Below are 23,550 nucleotides of genomic sequence, written 5' to 3'. Positions count from 1 at the left end.
AAAGTCACAAGCCCAATTTGTTTTTAAAAAATCCCAGTCACCTTTAATTTATTAAATGAGAGTTTTGATTCTGGAGCACAAAATGATGGCTAAAGTGCCTAGTTGCTAAGTGGCTGCAAAGTGGCCTCACCTGATGCCAACAAAACAGGAACTTGCTGGAACCAGTGTAAGGATAAAGCATGGGTCAGCGGTGTAAGACATCACCAACATAGTGCATGCTGGGTATTTGCAGCAAGTAATAGCTGGTTGTCGGCCTAGACTTCAGGATCTGCCAAAGAAATAAGGTATGTTCTTGGTAGGTTTGAAATTTGAATGCACCTTGGTTTGGACCATTAGATTTGTGGATCATCTTTTAATCCTGTTAGTGAATCGAAATTAATAATTTTCACACTTCTGAGTGTGATTTAATAACATGCACCTGCTGTTTGCTTAGCCTTAATGTGTGAAATAGAAATACATTCAAGTGTAAACCTTCTGCTGCTGCAGAATAGCTGTCTGGTCTGCTCTCCTGATGCCAGTGCAAAAATGCATTTCCTGTCCAGTGGTTTACATTTGTATAGATAGTGAATCCAATATTAGGTAGTATGGTATACTGCTCTGGGTAGCATCTCATTCTGTCAACGTTTAGGTATGCATTGCCCATTAGTGTGCCCTGGAGTCTGATTGGAATTATGAAATAGGTCTTTCTCACTAAAATCTTAAGCATCTCACTATACATTTCACAGGAGAAAAGGAGCAAATAGGAGAAAAATTGTTCAAGATGTTAGGCTTTGTTAAAGACGTTAGGCTTTAACATAGCTATTCCATGCTGCGCTCTGAACCATATTCCTAAAACTTTTAAATGTTTGTGTGATGGAGGCAAAAGAACTAACATGATCCTTGGATATTTAAATAAAGGAATATGGAGCAGGAGTAGGAAGACAGTATTACCTCTCTTTAGGTATTGGTATGCTCACTGCTGGCATACTGTGTTCAGTTCTGGTCTCCACACTTTAAAAAGGATGTTGAAAACTTAGAAAAGGTTTCAGAGAAGCTCTGTAAGGCTGAAAAATATGCTTCATAATGGGAAATACAAGAACCTCAACAGGAACAACTGTCATTATATAATCTAGAATTACCTACACAGGGAGAAAATTTGACATTAAAAGAGTACTTTAATCTAGCAAGGGTATTACACTATCCAGTGGCTAGAAGTCTTTAAATCAAGATGTGCCTTCACGGCACCTGAAGTTAGGGGCTCAGTGCTGGAATCACTTGGTGAATATCTGTGCCCTGCATTATACAGGAGGTCAGTTGGTTCCTTATTGGTTCCTTCTCGCCTAAAATCTATGAAGTTAGTAGAATTCAAACAGAAAATAAGTTTTGAGTTCTTAACAGTGAGGATAATTAAGCACTGGAACAGAGTACCATGGGATGCAGTAAATTCTCCATCACTTGGAGTCTTTACATGAAGACTGGATGCCTTTTTAAAGGCAGACGTAGTTCAGCCACTGGTTGTTTGTCTAGTTAATGTTCATTTACATAGTAGGGAAGAATATTTCCTCCATACCAGGAGCTATTGGGTAAAATTCTACCTGTGTATGCAGGAGGGCAGACTAGATGTTCAGATGGCTCCTTTTTGGCTTTAAAATCTGTGAATTTGTGCTCTTAAATCAGATTAGGTAGCAAAGAGATACTCCTGTGGGAATTCTGCGCCAGAATTTTGCAGAAATTAACATGGTGCGTTCAAAATTTCCTTTCCCTCACAGAAATGGGTGCAGTACTGCTAGCTGCCATTAGGGGCCATAGAAGACACTGCTGAGAGGGAGCTAGAGCAGAGTTTCCCAAACTGGGGTTCGCAAGGGTACTCCAGAGGGTCCGTGGGCCCTGCTGATCAACTTCTCCCGCTCCCTCCCTCAACTCCTCCTCCCTCCCAGCACCTCCTGCAAGCCAGGGAACAGCTGTTCAGTGGCGTGCAGGAGGCGCGGAGAGGGGGCAGAAAGGTGGAGCAGGGTTGGGAAGAGGTGGGGTGGGGTCTGGGGCTGAGTGGGAGGCTTGGGGATCTGTGAAAAGTTTTAAAACAAAATGGGGGTCCTCAGGTTGCTAAAGTTTGAGAATCCCTGAGCTAGACTGCTAGAGGGTTCCTGGCAGCTGCAGTTCTCAGTATGGCTTGAGGGAAGGAGGCAGTGGGTGCGCAGGAAACTCCATGCAAGCATGGGACCGAGCGTCAGGCTGTTTCTCCCTCTGGATCCCTGGGCTCTGGGGAGGGAGGGAGTGTGGGTATCTGGATAAGAGGGCTGGGGCCCTGCAGCTGCACTCTGGGGCGGAAGGGGGTGGGTTCTTGGGTGGAAGAGGGGTGTTGGTATCTGGGCTCTGAGGGAGGATGCTGGTATCTGGGCCTGGGGTCCCCTGTGGGCTCTGGGGGGAAGGGGGTTTGGGTGTATTGGCTGGGGTGGGGCTGCTGCGGGGGGGGGCGGGAGGGAGGGAGGGGTTGTGGGTGTCTGGCCCCCCAGCTGGGCTCTGTGTGGGGGAAGGGGGCAGGAAAAATAGGAACTGGGTTGTCATAGGGGTTTCTTTAACTCTCTACTCTTGGGGAAATTTTTGTGTGTGTCTGTATTGTTACAGACATATTTGCTGCCAGGTATTTTGAAATAAATTACCAAAATAATTGAAACCGGTGTTATTATGTAGTGTTATTTTGACAAATAAAATATGCAGAATTTTAAAATATTGTGCGCAGAATTTTTAATTTTTTGGTGCAGAATGCCCCCAGGAGTAAAGATCTGCATTATCTGTTTGATGCTATGTCCTCTAGTGAACAGTGCTTTGCAGTCTCTTCTCACCTTAATTCACTGTTCTCTAGCAGCAGTTGTTTTGAAAAAATCCAGGGCTGAGCAATGAGAGCATTACATACATTCTTGGGGATGTAGTTTTTCTGCTGGAAAAAGAAGTCTTAAAAATAAACGTAAAGAAGTTGGCAACCCACTTGTACATCTGAGGTATTAATTGACAGCAGTTTTCTCTGTAAATTTCACTTCCAGTTTGCAAAAGTTTATTCTGCCCTTAGTTATCTCAGTAAAATGCCACACTATTTTCTCACACAACTTGTAAGCAAGGCTACTCATGTCTTAAAGATGACCTAAGGATTTTAATAAATTGGTCTCTTTTGGACTCCTGTAGTATGTATAAAGTATGCCTGAAAGGGGTTTTTAAAAGACATTTTTTGTTGCTTCATATCTGAGATATGAGGACTGTAAACTTATCTTCTCATGCTTTGTTGGATTGGTTGTATATATCTGAGGATGTATAGCTCTTGCCTTAATTGAAGGGGCAGAGATGCTGAAACTTTAACAAAAGTTTCCTGTCTCCAAAATGATAATTGCACATTGGAGGTTACAAAAGTTAACTAATAGTCTGATTAAAAATCTCTTTGGTTCTTAGGCTGTGTCTATTTTATGATAAATGTGGGTTTGAACAGCGGCTAACAGAAGATCCTAATGTAGACAAGGCAAGCTGTAGTCTTAATACATACTAGCTGGTCAAGGTAGGGTGACCAGACCTCCCATTTTTAAAGGGACAGTCCTGTATTTAAGCCCTCCTGCTGGTGTCCCGACTTTTTCTTAAAAATGGGCAATTTCCCATATTTTCTGTCTCCCCCCGCAATCAGTACTGGCGGGTCCTGCTGCTGGCTGGATTCCGGCTCACCAGTGGTGGTGGTGGGGCGGGGCAGGGGGTCCAGTGGCCAACAATGTGGGTGAGTGTGCAAGGCTGGTGGCAGGATGAAGATGCGGGGCTGGCGGCTCCCCCTGCTGCTCCATCACCGCAGCCCCCACTGCATGCCAGCTCTCGGCCAGCAGGACCTCGCTCCCACATCCTGTTTCCTGCCCGCGCTGGCTGCATGCTGCAAGCTGTGGTGGCTGATGAGTGCGGGCAGGCACCAGGCGGTGGTCGGTTACATGTTGCTTCTGCTGTCCACCTATCGGCCCTTTATGCGCTCCCCCTCTCGCTGTCCTCTCCCTGCTTTGCCCCCCCCCCGCCCCTTGCCCTTCTGCTCGTCCTTATCCCCCCCGGTGGGGCACATCCCACTCCCAGTGCTGTGCGGAGAGCCAGCCCCTAGTCGGAGTGCTCAGCTCTCCTTCCCCCACTGCCTCTGGCTGGGCCGGTGCCCTGGGAAAGCCCAAAACCTCTGGACCGGGGCACTGGCCAGGAGGAGCAAAGCCCTGCATGTTCCAAAGCCCCGCATAGTGCTGGCACAGGGAAGCCTCTCCACCACTCAGCTAAGCTCTGGAGTGGGGTGGGTTGCACCCTCCCCTGCTGAGACACCTCTCTGGCCTGCTCTGCTGAAGTCCGTGCAGTCAGGTTCCCTGGGCCCTGATGCACAATGCATCCGGAGGCGGCTAGGTTACGTCAGTGGCCAGCAGCAGCCTGGAGATGTTAGCTGCCTTTCGACACTGTGCAGGCCCGAAGGGACAAGCTTCTTCCAGCTGGGTGGGGGGCGCGAAGAGAAGAGATGAGCTCTGCAAAGACACGGGCCAGGTCATCCTCCCCACCCCGCGGCTGGAAGCAGCTCCCATCCCTTCCCTCCTCCACAGTGCTGAAAGACTGCTGCTGGCCACATTCTGGTGTGAACCTTGGCAGAAATTGAGGAGGGGGGGGGGAAGGGCATGTGACCTTATGTGCTGCCCACGTGTTGCCTTGGGATATGGTGCCAGGTACCAGGAGAGGCGGGTCCGTCCAGGGGGTCAGTCACCCCTGCTGTGTGAGAGAGGTGTAAGGGAGTGAGTGTGTGTCTGGGGGCTAGGTGTGTGTGTCACCCCTCCCTGTGTGAATCCTAAACCCTTAAAGATAAGAAGGTAAATAAAAAGAATCCAACTACGCAATATTGTTTTTTAATGGGCCCAGTCAACTTGATGTTAATTTGAACATTTGTACTGCATAGTTCGGATTGATTGCTGTTGAACTGGCTTGAATACGAGTAATTTTACCAAGTATGACCAGGGAAATATGGTCACCCTAGGTCAAGATAAACCCTAGAAAGTGTTAAAATTACAGCTTGCCTTGTCTACACTAGGATCTTATGTTAGCTAACATACTAAAACCCCACCCTTTGTCATAGTGTAGACATAGCCTAAGAAGGCAAAAGATTCTTAACATGTACTAAGGTTTACTTTGACCAGCTAATATGTGTTAAAACAACAACTTGCCTTGTCTACACTAAGTTTTTTTAACATATTAGTTACCAAGTGTTAAAAACACACCCATTTTTAGCAACCACGTCAAACAGCTGAAGTGAACATGGATCTTCAGTTCTGTGAACGACTATGTTGTTCAGGTTCTGAACTGCATGCGCTTAGAATAAGCCTGCTTGAGGGTATATTCTGCGATACCAGTGCAGCACGGGCCTACAATGCTCATTAAAAAGGGAAGGTTTTCAAGCCCTAGTTCTGTGGGTTTAAGACATGGGGTTTATTTTTAATTTGATCTGTAGTTTTTGCTTAAGTTCATGAAATTTCAGTGTTGAGTGTTCAAATTTACTGAAAATGTTATGAGGCAAGGAAAGAGGATAAAATGCCTAAGGCTGCTTATTAGAAGGATATGAGTCACTTGGTAATTTCACATTCTCCTATTGTAATATCCTATTTATAGTGCTGTTATACACCAAGGTGTTCTATTCATCTGAATAAAATCTGTCAATGATTTTCCTTTCTAAAGGCTGAGTTTTAATTTGCTTAAAAACAATGAAACCACTAAAAGATCCACGTAGAAACTAGTCAGTTTCAGAAGATGGAGGGACCTGCAGCAAAGGGAATAAAATTGGGCTTGTGACCTCTTTTATGTTTCTTCATGATTTATAAAGAAAGCCTGAAGTTTTTTCACCAAAAGAAGTCAGGGAGGCAGTTTTATATTATTAAAATGCAGTTCCTGTTGGGCCTAGATGTATACTGTTAGATCACATAAATAAATAGTGAGTGGGGTAGCTTGGGGCTTGTCTTCAGCCAATGTTGCCACCGTCCTGTTTTGAACACAAGACAAATGCTGTGAGCCTGTGTCTGGTTTGTTAGAAGGAGGATGGCAAGCAGGTGGGTATGGATTGTTAAGATTCAAGGTCAATACTCCTCAGGAACAGCATATTCAGGCTATTATGGAGAGCCAAGTACAGTACACTCACAGTGAATGTTTATTAATGTAAAGTTAATAACTTTCTGCTTCTGATACAGAATGTCTGGGCTTTATCAGCACTGTTTTTTTGAGAATCCCTCCAGACTATAGAACAAATGCAAAGTCCCACCCGCATTAAAACCCGCACCCCTAGCCAGAGCCCTCATCCTTCCCACACCCCAACCCTCTGCCCCATCCCTGAACCCCCTCCCACACACCAAAGCCCTTGGCCCACCCCCACCACATAAATTTTATTATGTGCATCAATATGAAGCTGATGCGTCATATTGGTGCACGTAACAAAATTCATTCCACACATGGGTGTAAAAAATTAGAGGGAACGCTGCCCCAGTGTCTCCCCGGGCTCCACCCTCCCCCCCCATTGCCCGAGTTGCCTTCCGCAGCCTCGCACCCCAGGCCTGCCTTGCTCCTTGTCTCCTGTACCAGGCTGCCCTCCTGACCACAGCACTCACCCCTAAGACTGGCCCTGCTGTTGCTTTCCTGCTCCTCTGCCCTGGGAACTCCCTACAGCCTCCTTCCAATAGCAGGTTCCCCAGGAAACAGCAGCAGCTGCTTCTGCTCCTGATTCAGCTAAGGAGTACCCCCCCACGCTTCCTCTAAACCAGGGGTCTCAAAACCAGGGGACCCCAAAGTGGGTTGTGACCCCGTTTTAATGGGGTCGCCAGGGCTGGCGTTAAACTGAAGCCCAAGCCCCACCACCTGGAGCCAAAGCCGAAGCCCAAGGGCTTGAGCCCTGGGCAGCAGGGCTCAGGTTACAGGCCCCCTGCCCGGGGCTGAAGCCCTTGGGCTTCAGCTTTGGCCACCCGACCTGGGACAGTGAGGCTTGGACTTTGGGCCCCCCCAAGCGGGGGGGCGGTGCTCAGGCTTCGTTCCCCCTCCTGGGGTCATGTATTATTTTTTGTTGTCAGAAGGGGGTCACAGTGCAATGAAGTTTGAGAACCGCTGCTGAAAACCAAACCTCTCCCACACCCCAGGTTAGCGGGAAGTCTCCTTCCATTTACTGGCTGAACTCACCCCACTTCCCCAGACCCCCATATGCTGCTGTGTGGGGTTGCTACCGGCTGAGAGGGTTATGGCTCCTCCCCACCCCATAGCTTCAGATAAACTGGAGCACGCAGAGGCTAGGCTGTGGCTTTCCTTTGCTGTAAAGGATATGGAGAGGAGGAGGAGAAGGAGGAGGTAACGTCTCTCTTCCCCCAAGGCGGAGGGGGTAGAGGGCTTCACCTATCTCACACACTTGTATGGCTTGGCCAGCCAGCAGAGTGTGTTGTGTGTGAGGTGTGATCCTCAGGTGTCCCCTCCCCCAAACAGACAGCCCCCCCCCATACACAACTGCTGCAAGGGAAGGGAGATCAGTGGTTGGCTTCCTCAGCCAGGCCTCCCTCATGCCAGCTTCCTGGGGGGAGACAGAGCCAGGGCTGGCCTCCTCAGTGGGGATCCCCAGAGCAGGTCTGAAGGAGAAGAGAAGGAAATGGGGGGTATCCCGGGGGGAAGCATGGACTGGCGCACGTTAGCACATTTCCCTCTCCTCTCCCAGTCTGCACGGCTCACTGGGTGCAGCAAAGGGGACTCTGCTCCCACCAGGCAGTAACTGCACCTCCCGCCCCGCCCCAGCAGCCAAGCAGGGAGGAGGGTGCTGCAGCAGGGGGTCACCTCTGGAAACAGCACGGCTGGGTTGGGGGACGGAGCTGGCCGCATGTGGACATGCTCCTCGCAGCCTGTCCCCAACCCCCTGATGCAAAGCTGGGAACCCCCTACCCTGACACGGGAGAAGGGGATGACCCCCCCACCTCCCACGCCCATGATTATTTCACGTGTCTCCCAGCTGCCAGCCAGCCCCATGCTGGCAGCAAGCTCGGAGCGCGGCGCCAAGCCATCACCCCCAAAGGTGCCTGCCACAAGCAGTGGCCCATGAGGGGGGTGCAGAAGCCTCAACGCCAGCCGAGAAACCCATCTAGGCTAGTTGTGGTAAAGCCCGCAGGCGGCAAGGCTGGGGAGGGGGCTAAAGCTCGGACTATAGTGAATCCCTGCATGGTGTCTTGCACAAGAGGCCAGTTTGTACTTCTCCGCCCCCCAAGTCAGCGCTCCCAGAGCTGGACTGGGGGACGCCCCAGGCCCTCTTCGCTGTGCTGGCCAGCTCCATGCGCCACTGCTGAGCAGAAGTGCCCTGCGGCAGCTCCGGCTACCAATCAGTTGGGGAAGCCAGGGAGAACACAGGGCAGGTACCACAGCACTGCGCACAGAGTGCCCTAGGCGGTTGCCCAGGTCACCCACCCCTCAAGCCAGCCCTGCTAATAACACTGTTTTTTGGTGCCCCCATTGGGAGGAGACATGCTTGTCTTCTGAATGTAGAAGTGATCCCATCGCAGCTCTTAAACTGGTAACAGGAGTGAACTTCCGACATTGTAAAACCATTGGAAGATTAAAACTCTCTGAACTTCTCTTGGAATGTGGTAGACTTAATTATTTTACCATGTGTTCCCTGCAGAGCCCTGACAAACACCCCTACCTCCTACTCTCTTTATTAGCTGCATTGTCTGGGTTATCCCTGAGGGGCTGGTTCTCCAAACCGCAGCCACTACCTTTCTGGGCTAGAGGGCCTGTAGACAGCAGTGGCTATATGACACAATGTACTTTAGCGTGTTGACACAGTGTCCCAATATTTGGTATCAATGGGACTTGACCATGTTCTGATAGTGTCCTTGGGCTGAGCAGGGCTATGGAATGACCCGGAGGCGCTGTTAACCATTTATTCTACACTGCAAAAAGGAGCTACAAGTCAGGTGACAACGTAGTTGCAGTGGTTCCCCAGACACTCTCGTGTCGCTTGGTCTTAAACAGAATCTCAGCACCACCACTCCTTTGACACTCCCTCTTCTAAAGGCTTGTCTACATTGGCACTTTACAGTGCTGCAACTTTCTTGCTCAGGGGTGTGAAAAAACACCCCCCCCCGAGCGCTGCAAGTTTCAGTGCTGTAAAGTGCCAGTTTAGACAGTGCACCAGCGCTGGGAGCTGCAAGCTATTTCCCTCATGGAGGTGGGTTTTTTATAGAGCTGGGAGAGCTCTCTCCCAACGCTGGTGCCATGACTACGCAGCCTTTAAAGCGCTGTCATGGCAGCACTTTAACGTTGCTAGTGAAGACATTCCCTAAGTATTCTGCTTTCAAAGCCCTGTTAATCCAGAAAGTAAGATATCAAAGCTTTACTGTAAAGCTGGATGGAGAGATTGATCTCATTAGATAACTTAATCTTTACCCCCACTTTTAGCTGGTAAAATTCCAGAGGGTGTAACATTGAATGAGTGTTGGCTTTCAGAGATAAGATGAGCAATAGGGAAGCATTGAAGTTTTAATGCACTGGAAATAGTATTTGTATTTACAATCAATACAGCATTTATATGCAAATGGATTTCAGTAACACATCACTCTGTTCTTTGAAGTTGCCTTCTTTGAATCAACATTCACTGTGCCTAGAATAAATTTTTGTTTAACTTGTCAAGGTGAACCTGTTTCCTTACATACAGTTGACACAACTCACAAACTAGAGGGAAACTTGCTTCCTGGTCCAGCTCTCTGAAATGGGAAAACTAGGAGGCGTAGTGCTGTCTGAAGGACTGTAAGGAGATGCTGTCTGTTCTCTTGGCGTGCCGCCTTCAGACCTTGAAAGAGCAGCCTCTCAGTAAGGCAGTGCGTCACACCAAGGGTGTGTGTTTTGTCACGGTTCTTTCATTGACCGTATTGCCACGGTACCTGAGGGCCATAAGTGCAGAGGATTTTAATGCCCTGCCTAAACTACTGATTTTAATCCAGTTTGTACCAGATTAGGACTTGGTTGGTAACTATGGCAACCGGCTGTGGTTTCACCCTTGCCAGAAGCCAAGCTAGAACCTGATTGTCTTCCTATAACAAGTTCATAATTTTAACTTTGTTGTGTGGACAGGACTGTGTCCGGTGGCTGGCTGGCATTCCTCCTAGGTCTGTGTTCTCAGATGTCCCGAATGCATTGCCCCACATGCACTGAGACTACAGTGTGCATGTCCTCCAGATGCACTGTTATGTAAGATTTTTCCAGAATAAAACTGATACATAGCTGTACTCGTTCTGTGGAGAGTGGCTTAGTAGCAAATTACAGGTGTCACCCCTTAAACGCAGGAGTCTTGATGTGGCTGTACATGTGTCTAACAGAGTTTGTTTGGTTTACAGTACAAGAAGGAAGGACAAAACGTAACCAGTTACTGCCATGAGACCTTGCCAGGATGGGTGCATGACGTGCTAGGCCATAACTGGGCATGTTTTATCGGACACAAAGTTTCGCCCTCTCCCTCCAGCATTCATGTGAACCAGCTCCCTCATCAGAAACCAAGGGAAAGGTGAGTGCACACAGTGAATGGAGGATAACTTTTTATTTTGAAATACGGTGACATCAGCAGTTGTGCTTTAAGTTCCAGACTTAAATGTGTGGACTGGCTCCAGGGCAAGATACAAAGCTATAGTATCACAGGAAGTGTGTGGTCCAAATGAAACTAAATTCCTTAGGCCTGGAGGAAGCAAGTAGTGGTGATGGGGCAGTTTAGTGGACAGGGTTTCCATTTTCTTCAGATACGGCACGCTGTCTTTAAGCTCGACTTTAATCACAGTCAAAATGGAAAGCTACATTTAATCTGTTTAAAAAAGATCTGGAGATGTTTGTAAGCTTCCTGGATGAAACGTGCAGAATCCGTAGCAATAAGGATGTCTACAATTATTCCAGTTTAAGTGTTGTCCGATGCCGGCCATTCATTTCAGCTACTAACAGCTAAATGGTGAATATCCTTACTTTTCAACATAAGAAATTACTGTGGTCGCTGGATATTATTCAGTCATAAATCCAAATGGGAGGAGAGGTGGTCTTAGTTAAGCTTTGGATTGAGATTTGATCCACAGTGTGAAAAAGCTGGAGAACCTCTGTCTAAATAACCTGGTGTGCTTGTCCAGTTGGCTCTTTGAGGTACTTTCATACTTTGAACTTTAATCTTGCATCAACCCAGTTCTAATAGAATAGAAAGACTTAGACTGAAGATCTAAAGCACTGGGTTTGGGAATTTGAAAGAAGAAGGTTAGGAAGTGGTCATCTCTGCATTCAGAAAATCCAGGGAATAGAGGAAAAGTTCTGAATTTAAATCTTAAATCCAAATAATCCCTTTCAGGCAAATGATCCCATGTAATGTCCTCTTTAACTACTGGGACTACTTAAGGTAAAAATAACTGGCTTGATATTTGTTTCTCCCCCACACCACAGGGCAAGTCTATGCTTAAAACGCTGCTTCGGCGCAGTTGCCCTGCTGCAGTGCTTTAATGACGACAATAAGCCGACTGGAGAGAGTTCTCCTGTCGGCATAGTTAATCCACCTCCCCAACAGGTGGTAGCTATGTCTGCGGAAGTGCTGTCTACACCAGGGGCTAGGGGTCACTATAACTACGACACTTGGAGTGGGGTGGGGGGGATTTTTCACACCCCTGAGCAATGTTGTTATGCCATTATAGGTCAGTAGGGTAGACTATACCTCAGTATTACAGCTGGCTTACAAGAGTCTGCTCCTAAGCGAGTGGTAAAGTGTTAAGTTGTCTAATCACAGCAGTTGTGTGAATAGTGAATAGTCTTCAGGCCAAACTTTTATCTTAATGTACTATTCCTGATTGTCTGCAGGTTTTCAAGGAGGCCTTATGTACAAAACTTTGACTTTGTGAAGGCTATCAATACTGTTCAGAAATCCTGGACAGCAACATCATACAAGGAATATGAAAGCCTCTCCTTGGAAGAGCTAACTAGAAGAGCTGGAGGTCTCAAGTCCAGAGCTCCGAGGTATTAAAGTTTTCCTACTTAGGTCACTCACAAGGCCTGCTGGTGAGAATCATTTACTGAGTTCTTTGTAGCTTTGCTGATTATCATCAGCTATGGATCTGGCTCCTAGTTCAGTTTATATATAATATACTGTGGAATCCAGATGTATTCAGACCCTTTACTGTATGATTGAGTGCCAGCATATTTGCCTGTTTGAGTCCTGATGATCCAAACATATCTGGCTGTCTTGCAAGCACTTCCAATGAATGTGAGTTTTCGCTGTTTGATCCAGTCCTGAAATTGCCTCAGAATATACAGATTAAGGGAACAGGTGATGACATGGGTATAGAATGGGAATTTTAGAATTAAACTCTTAACCATCCATCGCTCAGGTTGTGCCCACACACAGCTATGGCAGGCAGGTAGGTGTTTTTATCCTTTAAATAAAGTTAATTAGGGAGTTCATAACCTTCAGTCCAAAAACAGCCATAGGCAATCATAGCTGAAATATAGACAATGCAGATTTTCAGAAGGAGTTCTCTGTCACGGTATCAAATTGCCCATCCCAGTGTCTCATTCTATAGATAACTTGGGGAGAATGCTGGCCTATATTTTATACACTGAGTAAGGCACACAGCATTCAATATCAGGCAGCAGGGAGTTGTGTATGCACACCGTAACCTCTGATTTCAGTACAGTCTGACCAAACTTGTAACTGGAGGTAGAAATTGTTTTTCCTTTGAAATTTCCCATTGTGTAGCTGTTCCCTTTAGTGCATTAGCAAGAAGGAGAGTAAAGCTACCTTCCTATGCCAAACATTGCTTTGCAGTGATGTAGCTTTGCAGATGTCTTTTTTCACTCTCAGATGGTTGACTCTGATGGTGTTGAGCCATGTCCTGAAGTAGGAGGGGGCTGTAGGGAAGAAATATTGTTCATACTTTTCCCCCAAACTTCACTGTACTATAGAAGTCAAGTGTGCAGGTAGAATTTGAAATATCTCTAACTTTTGCTACTCTGATTACGAAGAATGCCAAATATTTGCTCTGTGCATGCAGATAATGTTGGGGCTTCCCGATACATTGGTAAGTTTATGCGTTGTCCCTGTGAAGACGATCACGTGCCCTGACAATCACAAGAAAATAGCACTAAGTACAGACACACAAACATTTAGACCCTCCATCGTCTGCGTGTAATGTTAGATCTCGTCGGGCACTTGGAGCAGCGCTTGTTGGGCTGGTCTCTCCGGTCTGCTGAGAGTAGAAGTGAGCCTGATGCTCTTCACCAGCACTTGACTTTTAAAGTGGGTGGAATGCTTACCTGTGCCATCTTTTTGGCTGGTCTGCACTATGACTATCCGCCGGCAATAGGTGCCGCTGAGGACGGTTTAGCTGCAAGCGTAGACAGGGACAGTCAGCATTCAGAACCACTTCAATAGCTGCGGAGAAAGTCGGCTTCAAGTGGCGGTCTCCAAGCATGCTTTAACCAGGATCATCGGAAGCATGGCTGGACACTTTGTCCTTGTCAGCGCTTGCAGTTAAACTGTGTTCACCTCTGACTGATGCACATTGACCGTAATTGGTGATTTTGTGTACTTTCAAGAAACCCTGTGTATTCTTAAGGAAATTTTGTTGATAGCACAGATATTCAGTAGCTGTTCAAAGTCGGTTGTAAGGCTGGCATCTTTGATGATATTGTGGTATTAGTTCAGCACTTCAAAACAAAAACAAACTTTTGGACTGATTTAATTGCCCTAACCAGCAGGTTGTTATGGCATAAATAAACCCTTGTCTGCTCCAGCAGGGATTGAGACTATTTTCTCCTTGCCATATTCCATCTCACTGAAGCTAAGCAATAAAGAATTACTTGTGAGACTTGACACCCATTCAGTGTGCGTAGAGGGGGTTGCTATCTCTAGATACAGTTAGGTGGATTAACACATGGGCCCCGGCCAATTTGGGGGCCCCCAGGAACATTGCAACTCTGCTCATCCTCTTCCCCCATGTGGCCCTGCCTCCTGGCCAGGCCGGAAGCTGGAACCGGGCCAGAGCCACCCAGGGAGCCCTGAACCTTTCGCCTGTCCTGAGCAGAGGGCTGGGGGGCCCAAGAGCAGCCCCCTAGCCTTTGTCCCTGCCCCCTGGGGTGCACCACCCAGGATAGGTGGAGGGTTTGGAGGGGGTTTCACCAGAACTGGGGGGAGGAGGTGCCAAGGGGGCTATGCCCTTCCACTTTTTAACAAAAGAAACCTGCCTTAGTGAGAGCAGGGAACACCATATCATCAGCGCTGGCCCCTGCTCAGCCAGGGCCGGCTCTGTGTGTGGCTGCAGCTCCCAGCCCTGGCTCTGCAGGTGGCAGATGACTCCAGTTCTGGGCAGAGGGAGCCCGGCTTGCGTGGGAGGTTAGGTTGCAGGGTCCTGAGACAGGCAGTGGATGGATGTAGTTTGGGGGTGGCACTGATCCCCAAAACAGGGGTGAGGCATGGAGGGATGTTCAAGGCGTCATGTGCCATTGCTCCCCCCCATTTCTGCAGCTCTGAGCTGCTCTGCTCTGCCTTTAATTAAAAAGAAAATTGATCTAAATGGGGAAACACACGAAAATAAAAGCCTAAGTCCTGCTTGGGGGGGGGTGGAAAATGGGGGAAGCGAGTTGGGGGGGAGAGAAGGGGATGAGAGGGTGGGGCAATGGTGAGGGGAAGGGGGATGGGATGGGGAAGAGGGATGGCATAGGGAAGGGGAAGACAAAGGGGAATGGGGTGGGGAGAGGAAGTGGGAGGGGGAAGAGAAGAAGGAGGATGGGGTGGGGAGAGGGGATGGGGTAGGGAGAAGGGAGATAGCGCAGGGGGCGGTGGGTAGAGGCACTTTGCGTCTGAATTGCCTGAGTGGCCGCAGCTCTTGCACTCAGGTCACTGCAGCACCTTTTATGAAAGTTTCATCGCCCTGGGGCTCCCCACAGTGACCTGGCTCCTTGGACAGCTGCCACAGCTCCTACCACAGCCTGACGGCCTCAGGGGAGAGGAGGAGCAGGGGGCGGGGGCCCCAAAAGGTCTTTGTTCCCAGGGTCCCATTAAATCTTAATCTGCCTCTGCTGTTAGGAAATAGTCTGTGGAAGCAAAATTGCTAGAGGTGTCAGTTCCTCATGCAATCTCTTTTCCTCTGCCTAGACAATGTGATGGTATGTTAATGTCAAATGTATGTTCTTGTGTTTTAGACCGAAGCCTGCGCCACTAACGCCCGAATTAGTCAAACAAGTTTCAGGTTTGCCAGAATCCTGGGACTGGAGGAACATTGATGGTGTCAACTATGTCAGTCCTGTAAGAAACCAAGGTAGGAGGTTTTTCATAATCCCCATATGAGACTGTCTGCAAAAAGTACCTCGTGCTTAATCTATTGCATGTCAGTATCATGAAAGGTCTGAATTTGCTTTGCTGTATGGTCCCCTGCGATAGGCAGTAGAACACGCCTGATATACAAACCCTCTGCTAAGGCTTGGAAAAGTTTTCGCTCTTCCTGCCAAAGTAGAAGACTACTTCCTGTTAGACCGTCCGGTTCAGTACAGGAGTGAAAGTCAATTACCATGGCTCTCTGTATGGAGATCGCTAGCAAATTCTGTTTGTCCAAACTGTCATCATGATGAATTTCTGCCCACCACAATCTCAGAACTGATACAGTGCAAGTTCAGTTATTAATTTTTCTGCTAATTGTTGCTGACAGCATATTATCATACAATTTTAACCAATAATCCCTTGAAGGATTGTTTATATCATCCTGAAGTCTCATTACTTAAATCATTTTAGGAATAATTAGTTACATGACTGATCTGTTACAGAAATAGGTGTCTGTTTATACTTTGAAAAACATAGACACTGGTAAACGTCTGATACCCCCATAAACAAAATGCAACTACTGTAAAGCTTTCGCCTCACTCCTGCACTAGTACAGATCTTCCTTCTTAGCTAGATTTAAAGGTTCAGTCTTACTATTATTTATTTGTAGTGATTCAAAATCTTCTCTTGAGGCAAATGGAATGGAGTGCTGCTATATAATGAAGTTGTTTCCTTAAACCATTGGTCCCTTTCCAATGCATGAGGGGCGTGTGTGTGTACGTGTGTGTACTGAAGAATTCCTAACAAGATTTTGGGGGAAATGCGGGGGAGAGGGAAGAAGGAGGAGGATGGGGGTGTTGGTGGAATGTGAGAGAGTTGGTTCACAATCTGATCTGTGGCTGAATGATGATTGGAAATAGTGAAATGCTTACACAGGGATTATCAACAGCTAACCGGTGTAAAGACCTGTGCTTCCTTTGTACCTTCAGTTCACTTGAGAAATGTGATATCATCCCTTCTTCATTCAGTGGGTAACAAGATCTAAGGCTTCCTCTTCCTGAAGCAGCATTGTAAACATGTTCTCAGTATGGGGAGTCTTGCTTTGCTCTTTTCAGGGATGGGAGTTGCCTAAACCCCCTCGTATTGTGTTGAGAAAGCACCTGCAACACACAAAGGAATTCAGGTGGACTGTGTTTGCATGTCACATTCAGCCAGAAATGAGCATATTTGGTATGATAAATAGCCAAAAAGATAATAACATTATTAATATGCGTAGTGCTGACATATCAAATAATTCATCTTCCTTACAATAATGAGCTATTGTAGATTTGCAGAGGCATCAGACATCAATGGCTGTAAATAGTTATTAGTAAAACAATGGCACAATATTAAGATTTAGATGCTGAAAGTTTGAAAATGCACTGAAGACTAACAGAACCATAAGCAGCAAGAAGCATGTTTTTTCAAACAGCCAATCATGCTAGGCAAACTTCCACATGCTAAGCTGTTGAGACAGTGCTGCATTCACTGCAAGATCATGCTTTCTTCATGTGTTTACTGTTAGAACCATGTGGCCGCTACTATTGTCCCAAATGGACAAGAATTTCACAAGGACAAAAGTCTAGTCTTTGAAGATAATCCTTCAACATTACAGAGGCAGGCCTCCAGCCACAGGTTTCTTGGTTTGTAATCTTCATTTATATCTATGATAGCACATCAGCATTCCCCAGTATAATCAGTCACGTTTTTTTAGGTAACCTCCTTTACTTACTATTCAGTACAGAACTGAATTACTGTACCCTTTAATGCCAGCTAACACTTTAAGAGATAAAGGCCTGATGTACACTACAGACTTAGGTCGATGTAAGGCACCTTACGTCGAGCCAATGATGTCAGAGTCTACACCACAGCCTTGCTCCCTCCGATGTAAGTGCTCTGCTACACTGACATAAGAACTCCACCTCCACTTATGTCAGTGTAGACACTGTTACTTATGTTGGTTGTCATTCTTGTCAGGTTCATGGCTTCCTGCTGGATCCTTGATACTGACAAGAAAGGCTAGTAGGTTCCCTGCTGTGAACCCGGCATCTGGCTCACAGCTCGGGCTATCACCCCGGGGTGGGTGAGGGGCTCCAGCTAGAGCTGGGAGCCGAGAGCTGCAGAGTGGGGGCAGCTGGGCTCCCTGCGGGCTGTGGGGAGCCCAGGGTCTCACCCCCCATACTGCTCCTCTTAAGTTGGGGGAAGCACTCCTGGCAAGGACATGCACCACTGACAGAAGGAAGGTAGTGAACCATGGCAGGTAATTACTGCCATGGCTGTAAGTCAACCTAACATAGCTTGACTTAACTTTGTAGTGCAGGCATGCCCAATGCTCAGTTTGAAACTAGAAGCAAACAGAACAAAGAACTCTAATACAAATTAAGCTTCAATAAAATCACAGTCCCAAGAACCCCCCTTCCCGTGCTTTAGATATCTTCTGCAGAAGAGATTAGTTTGAGAGGATGCATTGCTGTCAGTTTCTACTATGGGGAAATATTGTTAGGCAATTACATCACAGTAACCAATTTAGCAAGGAGAGCTAGGATTCTCAGTAAATCTCTGCTCTGACTCCTGTAATCTTCCTCTCAAACCAGAGTAGGTGGAAAAACATAGTGAATTACTGATTCCTCACCTTCTAAAGGCATTTTAGGCCCTTTAATCATTTTTCATCATTTAATGATCCTTTTGCCACAGACTGAGTGGAATCTAATGCGGTTAAGTCTGTGATTGACTTGGAATTGAATTTATGGGGAGCATCTGACATGCAACAATTCCAGCAATTATCTCTGATCTCCACTGATATTCCATTTCTGTGTGGGTGCCATATTAGGAGGTTCCCAGAGTGTACTGCTGCAGTTAATAGGGAGAATGTTTTTTTTAAAAAAGTTACTTCCAGGACAATGATTACATGAATGAGACTTGGCCTACTGTGGCGTGGCCAATCAGCAAACAATGGAATGATTGTGTAAGAATGGGTGTCACCTTTCACCACTTTGAACATGAATGCTCTTTGCCCAGCAGTGTGATCAGAGAGTAACTTCCACCCCCTCCTCTTCAGACGTCTTAATCCAACGTCCAACGTCTTAATGTTGAATAATGGTACAATTTCATAAAGTCCTGCTTTTGTAATAGCCCTGCTTGATGCCCTCCTATACGTAGTTTGAGACATGAGGTAGTTTCTTTTTGTATTCTCAAAGCCTCATTCCTTTTTTAAGCTTTGCAGTATTTTCCTTTGTAGTGGGCAAGTCAGTTGGGGGCCTGGGTGAGGGGTGATAGTCAGAATAAGACCTCAGCTAAGCAACTCCCCCTCTGCAGTGTGGCTACTTCACTTTCAAAGTTTCTACTACATCACAGAAAATACCAAGAGGGGGCGAAGGAGCTAAAACTAAAAGGCAACACTAAATTGTGGTGTAAAATATGATGCTAAGTGACTTATCTTGTTACTGTCAGCAGAGGACAACTACTCTGAAAAGCCAGAGTATGACTGCATGCTGCTTGAGAGAATCACAAAATTAAACTTCACACTTACATTGCCAAACTCTAAACCAAGCCATTACTTTAGAAGCAGCAGTATAAGTATAGTGGTGCAGTGGGAAACTGTGGCTCTAAATACACTAATGTGCTGAGGATATCTAGAATAGTTTGTTCAGAGTTCAGTTGACACAGGTCATAGGACACTTTTTAGGAGGGCTTCACAAAGAGCAGCCTCTAAAAGTTGGTTATGAGCATCCTCCGCACCATGCTAACAAATATTTTTTTATATGACCATTCAGAGGCAACAGCTTAGCAATTATGCAGCTTTTAAAACTAGACAATTAAAAAGTTAAACTTAACTATATTACACTATATTAAAAGAAACTATATTAAAAAAAACTTCTCGGTCTTGCTGCTTCCTTTTAGGAGACATCAAAACTGCTTTATGACCACAGCTGATCCTTAAAGGGACTTCTAAATGCTAACTTCAGTGGGACTATTTTTGTGCTTGCAGTTAAGCATATTTGAATAGCTTTCTTGAACTGGAGCCTAACTTCTGGTCAAACTGAAGACAATGTCAAAGCAGGGTTGACTTGATTCAACAGTCTGTGCAATATAAGGGTTGCCTCCCTTTACAGCACCCTAGAATCATAGACTATCAGGGTTGGAAGGGACCTCAGGAGGTCATATAGTCGAACCCCCTGCTCAAAGCAGGACCAATCCCCAACTAAATCATCCCAGCCAGGGCTTTGTCATAAAGCATAAAAATATCTAAGGAAGGAGATTCCACCACCTCCCTAGGTAACGCATTCCAGTGTTTCACCACCCTCCTAGTGAAAAAGTTTTTCCTAATATCCAACCTAAACCTCCCCCACTGCAACTTGAGACCATTACTCCTTGTTCTGTCATCAGCTACCACTGAGAACAGTCTAGATCCATCCTCTTTGGAACTCCCTTTCAGGTAGTTGAAAGCAGCTATCAAATCTCCCCTCATTCTTCTCTTCCGCAGACTAAACAATTCCAGTTCCCTCAGCCTCTCCTCATAACTCATGTGTTCCAGTCCCCTAATCATTTTTGTTGCCCTCTGCTGGACGTTTTCCAATTTTTCCACATCCTTCTTGTAGTGTGGGGCCCAAAATTGGACACAGTACTCCAGATGAGGCCTCACCAATGTCAAACAGAGGGGAACGATCACATCCCTCGATCTGCTGGCAATGCCCCTACTTATACAGCCCAAAATGCCATTGGCCTTCTTGGCAACAAGGGCACACTGTTGACTCATATCCAGCTTCTCGTCCACTGTAACCCCTAGGTCCTTTTCTGCAGAATTGCTGCCGAGCCATTCAGTCCCTAGTCTGTAGCGGTGCATGGGATTCTTCCGTCCTAAGTGCGGGACTCTGCACTTGTCCTTGTTGAACCTCATCAGATTTCTTTTGGCCCAATCCTCTAATTTGTCTAGGTCCCTCTGTATCCTATCACTACTCTCCAGCGTATCTACTTCTCCTCCCAGTTTAGTATTATCTGCAAACTTGCTGAGGGTGCAATCCACACCATCCTCCAGATCATTTATGAAGATATTGAACAAAACCGGCCCGAGGACCGACCCTTGGGGCACTCCACTTGACACCGACTGCCAACTAGACATGGAGCCATTGATCACTACCCATTGAGCCTGACAATCTAGCCAACTTTCTATCCACCTTATAGTCCATTCATCCAGCCCATACTTCTTTAACTTGCTGGCAAGAATACTGTGGGAGACCGTGTCAAAAGCTTTGCTAAAGCTTTTGGTCTTGGTCTTGTTTAGTTTGCTGATGTTTTGTATTTCCTGTATTCCTCAGCATCATGTGGCAGCTGCTATGCATTTGCTTCCGTGGGCATGTTGGAGGCAAGAATTCGTATCCGCACTAACAATACTCAGACACCAATCTTCAGTCCTCAGCAGGTTGTGTCCTGCAGCCATTATTCTCAAGGTGAGTGGACTGGAGATGTTCCCCTGGTATTGAGGAGATGGGGGAAGGACACCACCCCAAGGATTTTGTCACTACAGGAGAGGAAGGGTTGACAGTCTCTTCTAATTGATTGGCAACCATTTTTGTAAGCCTGTCTGTGGTCTTGGGGTGGGAAGCTCATTTGCTGTGAAATAGCAGCTTCAGAAAGCCAGGGTATTAGAACACGCGTCTTTCATGACTGAAAGAAATGACTAATTCTTGAGTGTCATATGCTTAGGACTACATTTTATGGTAGCTGGCTTCTGTGACTCCAACATAGTGATCCAGATTTCATTCCAGGGTCATTAGAGTCCATTTTGCTGTGTGCATGGGAATGTTGTATTGGAGTTGAACCACCAGTGGTTTGCTTAACACTAGCTAGTGGTCTGTGGAGACTGTCTGCTCATTTGGTGTCTGCTGTCCTCCTTCTCCAGCTGCTTGTGCAGGCATCCAGGCGCTTCATTGTAAACTGCCTTGGATGGCTGCAAAAAGCAGCTGGAAACAAGGGAAAGGAACCTGTCTAGGGGAATGTGCTGTGTTGGAGAGGATCCTGGAGCTGTAATCCACCTGCAGAGAAGCGGGAATGTCTAGGGGGAGCAGAGGAGATTGGAATTGGGCAGTTTGTCCAGGGGAGTTAGGAGAAGGCCACCGGACTGGGTAGCACATCTAGGGAGAAGGGAACAAAATCTCCCTGAAGCGTGTGCAGAGGGAGGAAGAACAAAGTGGTGGGGGGAGGCAAAAGGAAAAGCAAAAAGCAGCAGACCGTGCGATTCTCTTTTGGGAAAAAGGACACCACCTCCACCGTATCTGACAGGTACAATACATATGTTTTTTACTGGTGCTATGTTTCCATGTAAGGAATTACTGTGGTTACCATGGGGATGTTGTATGGTCACAAATGGCTGAGGAGATAGCTTGTGCAGTAGGGAAGAGGGTGTTAAGGTGGTCCACCCTGTGAGTCAGCTTGAGAGCCTCTGCTCTGGGTGTTAAAAGAATGTTAGGCATTGTTTCCTCTTGATCTCAGGGGAGAGATAAGAGTGGTTCCCTTTTAACTGTAACCTGCATTAGCCATGCTCAGTCTGATACAAAATATCGGGGATAATAAAGACTTGTGGTGATTTTTAAAACAATGAACTTGCAAAATTGCAGTTTCCTCTCTTATCCCAAAAAGACCTTCTGCAAGGAATAATCAGATCTTTTCTGACTATTTCAGGTTGTGATGGTGGATTCCCATACCTCATTGCTGGGAAATACATCCAAGATTTTGGTGTGCTGGAGGAAGAGTGTTTCCCTTACACAGCCACAGATTCTCCATGTACTCCGAAGCGGAACTGTTACCACTACTATGCCTCTGAGTACCACTACGTTGGAGGGTTTTATGGAGGCTGCAATGAAGCCCTGATGAAGCTTGAACTTGTCATATATGGGCCAATGGCCGTTGCTTTTGAAGTTTATAGTGATTTCATGCTCTATAGAGGAGGAATCTACCATCACACTGGGCTGCAGGATGAGTTCAACCCCTTTGAGTTGACCAATCATGCTGTGTTGCTTGTGGGGTATGGCAAAGATCCAGATACTGGTGAGAAGTTCTGGACAGTGAAAAATAGCTGGGGAAGCTCATGGGGAGAAAATGGTTACTTCAGAATCCGCCGAGGCACTGATGAATGTGCCATTGAAAGTATAGCAGTGTCCGCAACTCCTGTTCCAAAATTATAAAGCAAAACTCCTTTCTAGTGCCTCATTTCTGAGAAGCAAATTTCATTGCCATAGGAGCGTATTGATTATATTCTGTACTTGGAAAATTTTACTGCAGTATTTTAAAGCTTAAGAATGAGCTTTAATGAGATTTTTCAGAATCCAGTGAGCAGTTTTCACTCTCTACCACTGACAACACTTCAAAATTCTGTTGTTTGTTTATGATACACAAAGATACACTTCCTGTGTATAGAGGCTGGCAGTAAATTCTCTAAGAACACAATTGCCATTAGATTAACAATAAGTGGTAGTTATTCATCATTTTATAAAGCCCCGATATTCTTTTTCTTCTCCTTGAACAATCTTAAAACTGGACCTCAGAAGGAAATGACTGCTACAATAATTTATAATTACTTAAAGGGCACTTTTTAAAGTATTGTGCCTTACTCCTGGGACATCAGGGGATCATTGTCTTTTAAAATTGGACATCTTAAGTGTCCATCAGAGAATGATTACACTGTGATTAAAGGGAAACTTTAAAGCTTTAAGTGTTTGGCAAACGTGCAAGCAAAATGTCAGATGTCAAACTCTCTGAACCTCAAAGTTCGTTTTACATATTGGCCTTTTACTGCATTTATGTGGCGGTTTTTTTAAGTTCCTATTTTTATGAATGTCATTTAAATTCAATTCCAAGCTGATCCTCAATAAAAGTCTGACTCTATTGCTGTGGGAGTTGTTTCTTACTGAAGTTGGTGCCTTTTTATTGCTATGACCTACACCAACAGCTTCAAAATAGAGAAGGGATATTCAGGTATTTTAGCATAAGGAAGATTTTGGGGTGGGTGGGGGAGGAGAATTATAAATCATCTGTCCTCCAGCCAGTTCTGTTCGGTATCGGTTCTTACACTGCGTGGTGTTGCTCTTTAGTGCAAGCGCAAGCAGAGTCTTTGTGCAGAGTCTTTGTACAGCGCCTAGCACAGTGCAGTCCCAGTCCATGATTAGAGCTTCTTTAATAATAATCTGTGCGTGGATGTAAATAAGGCTATATCAGCT

At 46.2% G+C, this 23,550-nt stretch overlaps 1 protein-coding gene across 1 annotated transcript in view; it reads left to right on the top strand.

The window, feature by feature from the left end:
* The window catches only part of CTSC (cathepsin C), a 33,563-nt gene extending 10,345 nt beyond the window's left edge, over positions 1-23,218 (top strand). Inside the window, exons 3-7 of the mRNA XM_073336719.1 lie at positions 10,362-10,528; positions 11,845-12,000; positions 15,184-15,299; positions 20,653-20,784; positions 22,016-23,218. Of these exons, the coding sequence (XP_073192820.1) occupies positions 10,362-10,528; positions 11,845-12,000; positions 15,184-15,299; positions 20,653-20,784; positions 22,016-22,518 (1,074 nt within the window). The 3' untranslated portion in view covers positions 22,519-23,218. The remainder of the gene's footprint in view (positions 1-10,361; positions 10,529-11,844; positions 12,001-15,183; positions 15,300-20,652; positions 20,785-22,015) is intronic.
* The last annotated feature ends 332 nt before the right edge of the window (positions 23,219-23,550 follow it).

Source organism: Lepidochelys kempii, chromosome 1 (assembly GCF_965140265.1).
Source record: "Lepidochelys kempii isolate rLepKem1 chromosome 1, rLepKem1.hap2, whole genome shotgun sequence".
Lineage (NCBI taxonomy): Eukaryota > Metazoa > Chordata > Testudines > Cheloniidae > Lepidochelys > Lepidochelys kempii.
This window is presented reverse-complemented; position numbering and strand designations above follow the sequence as displayed.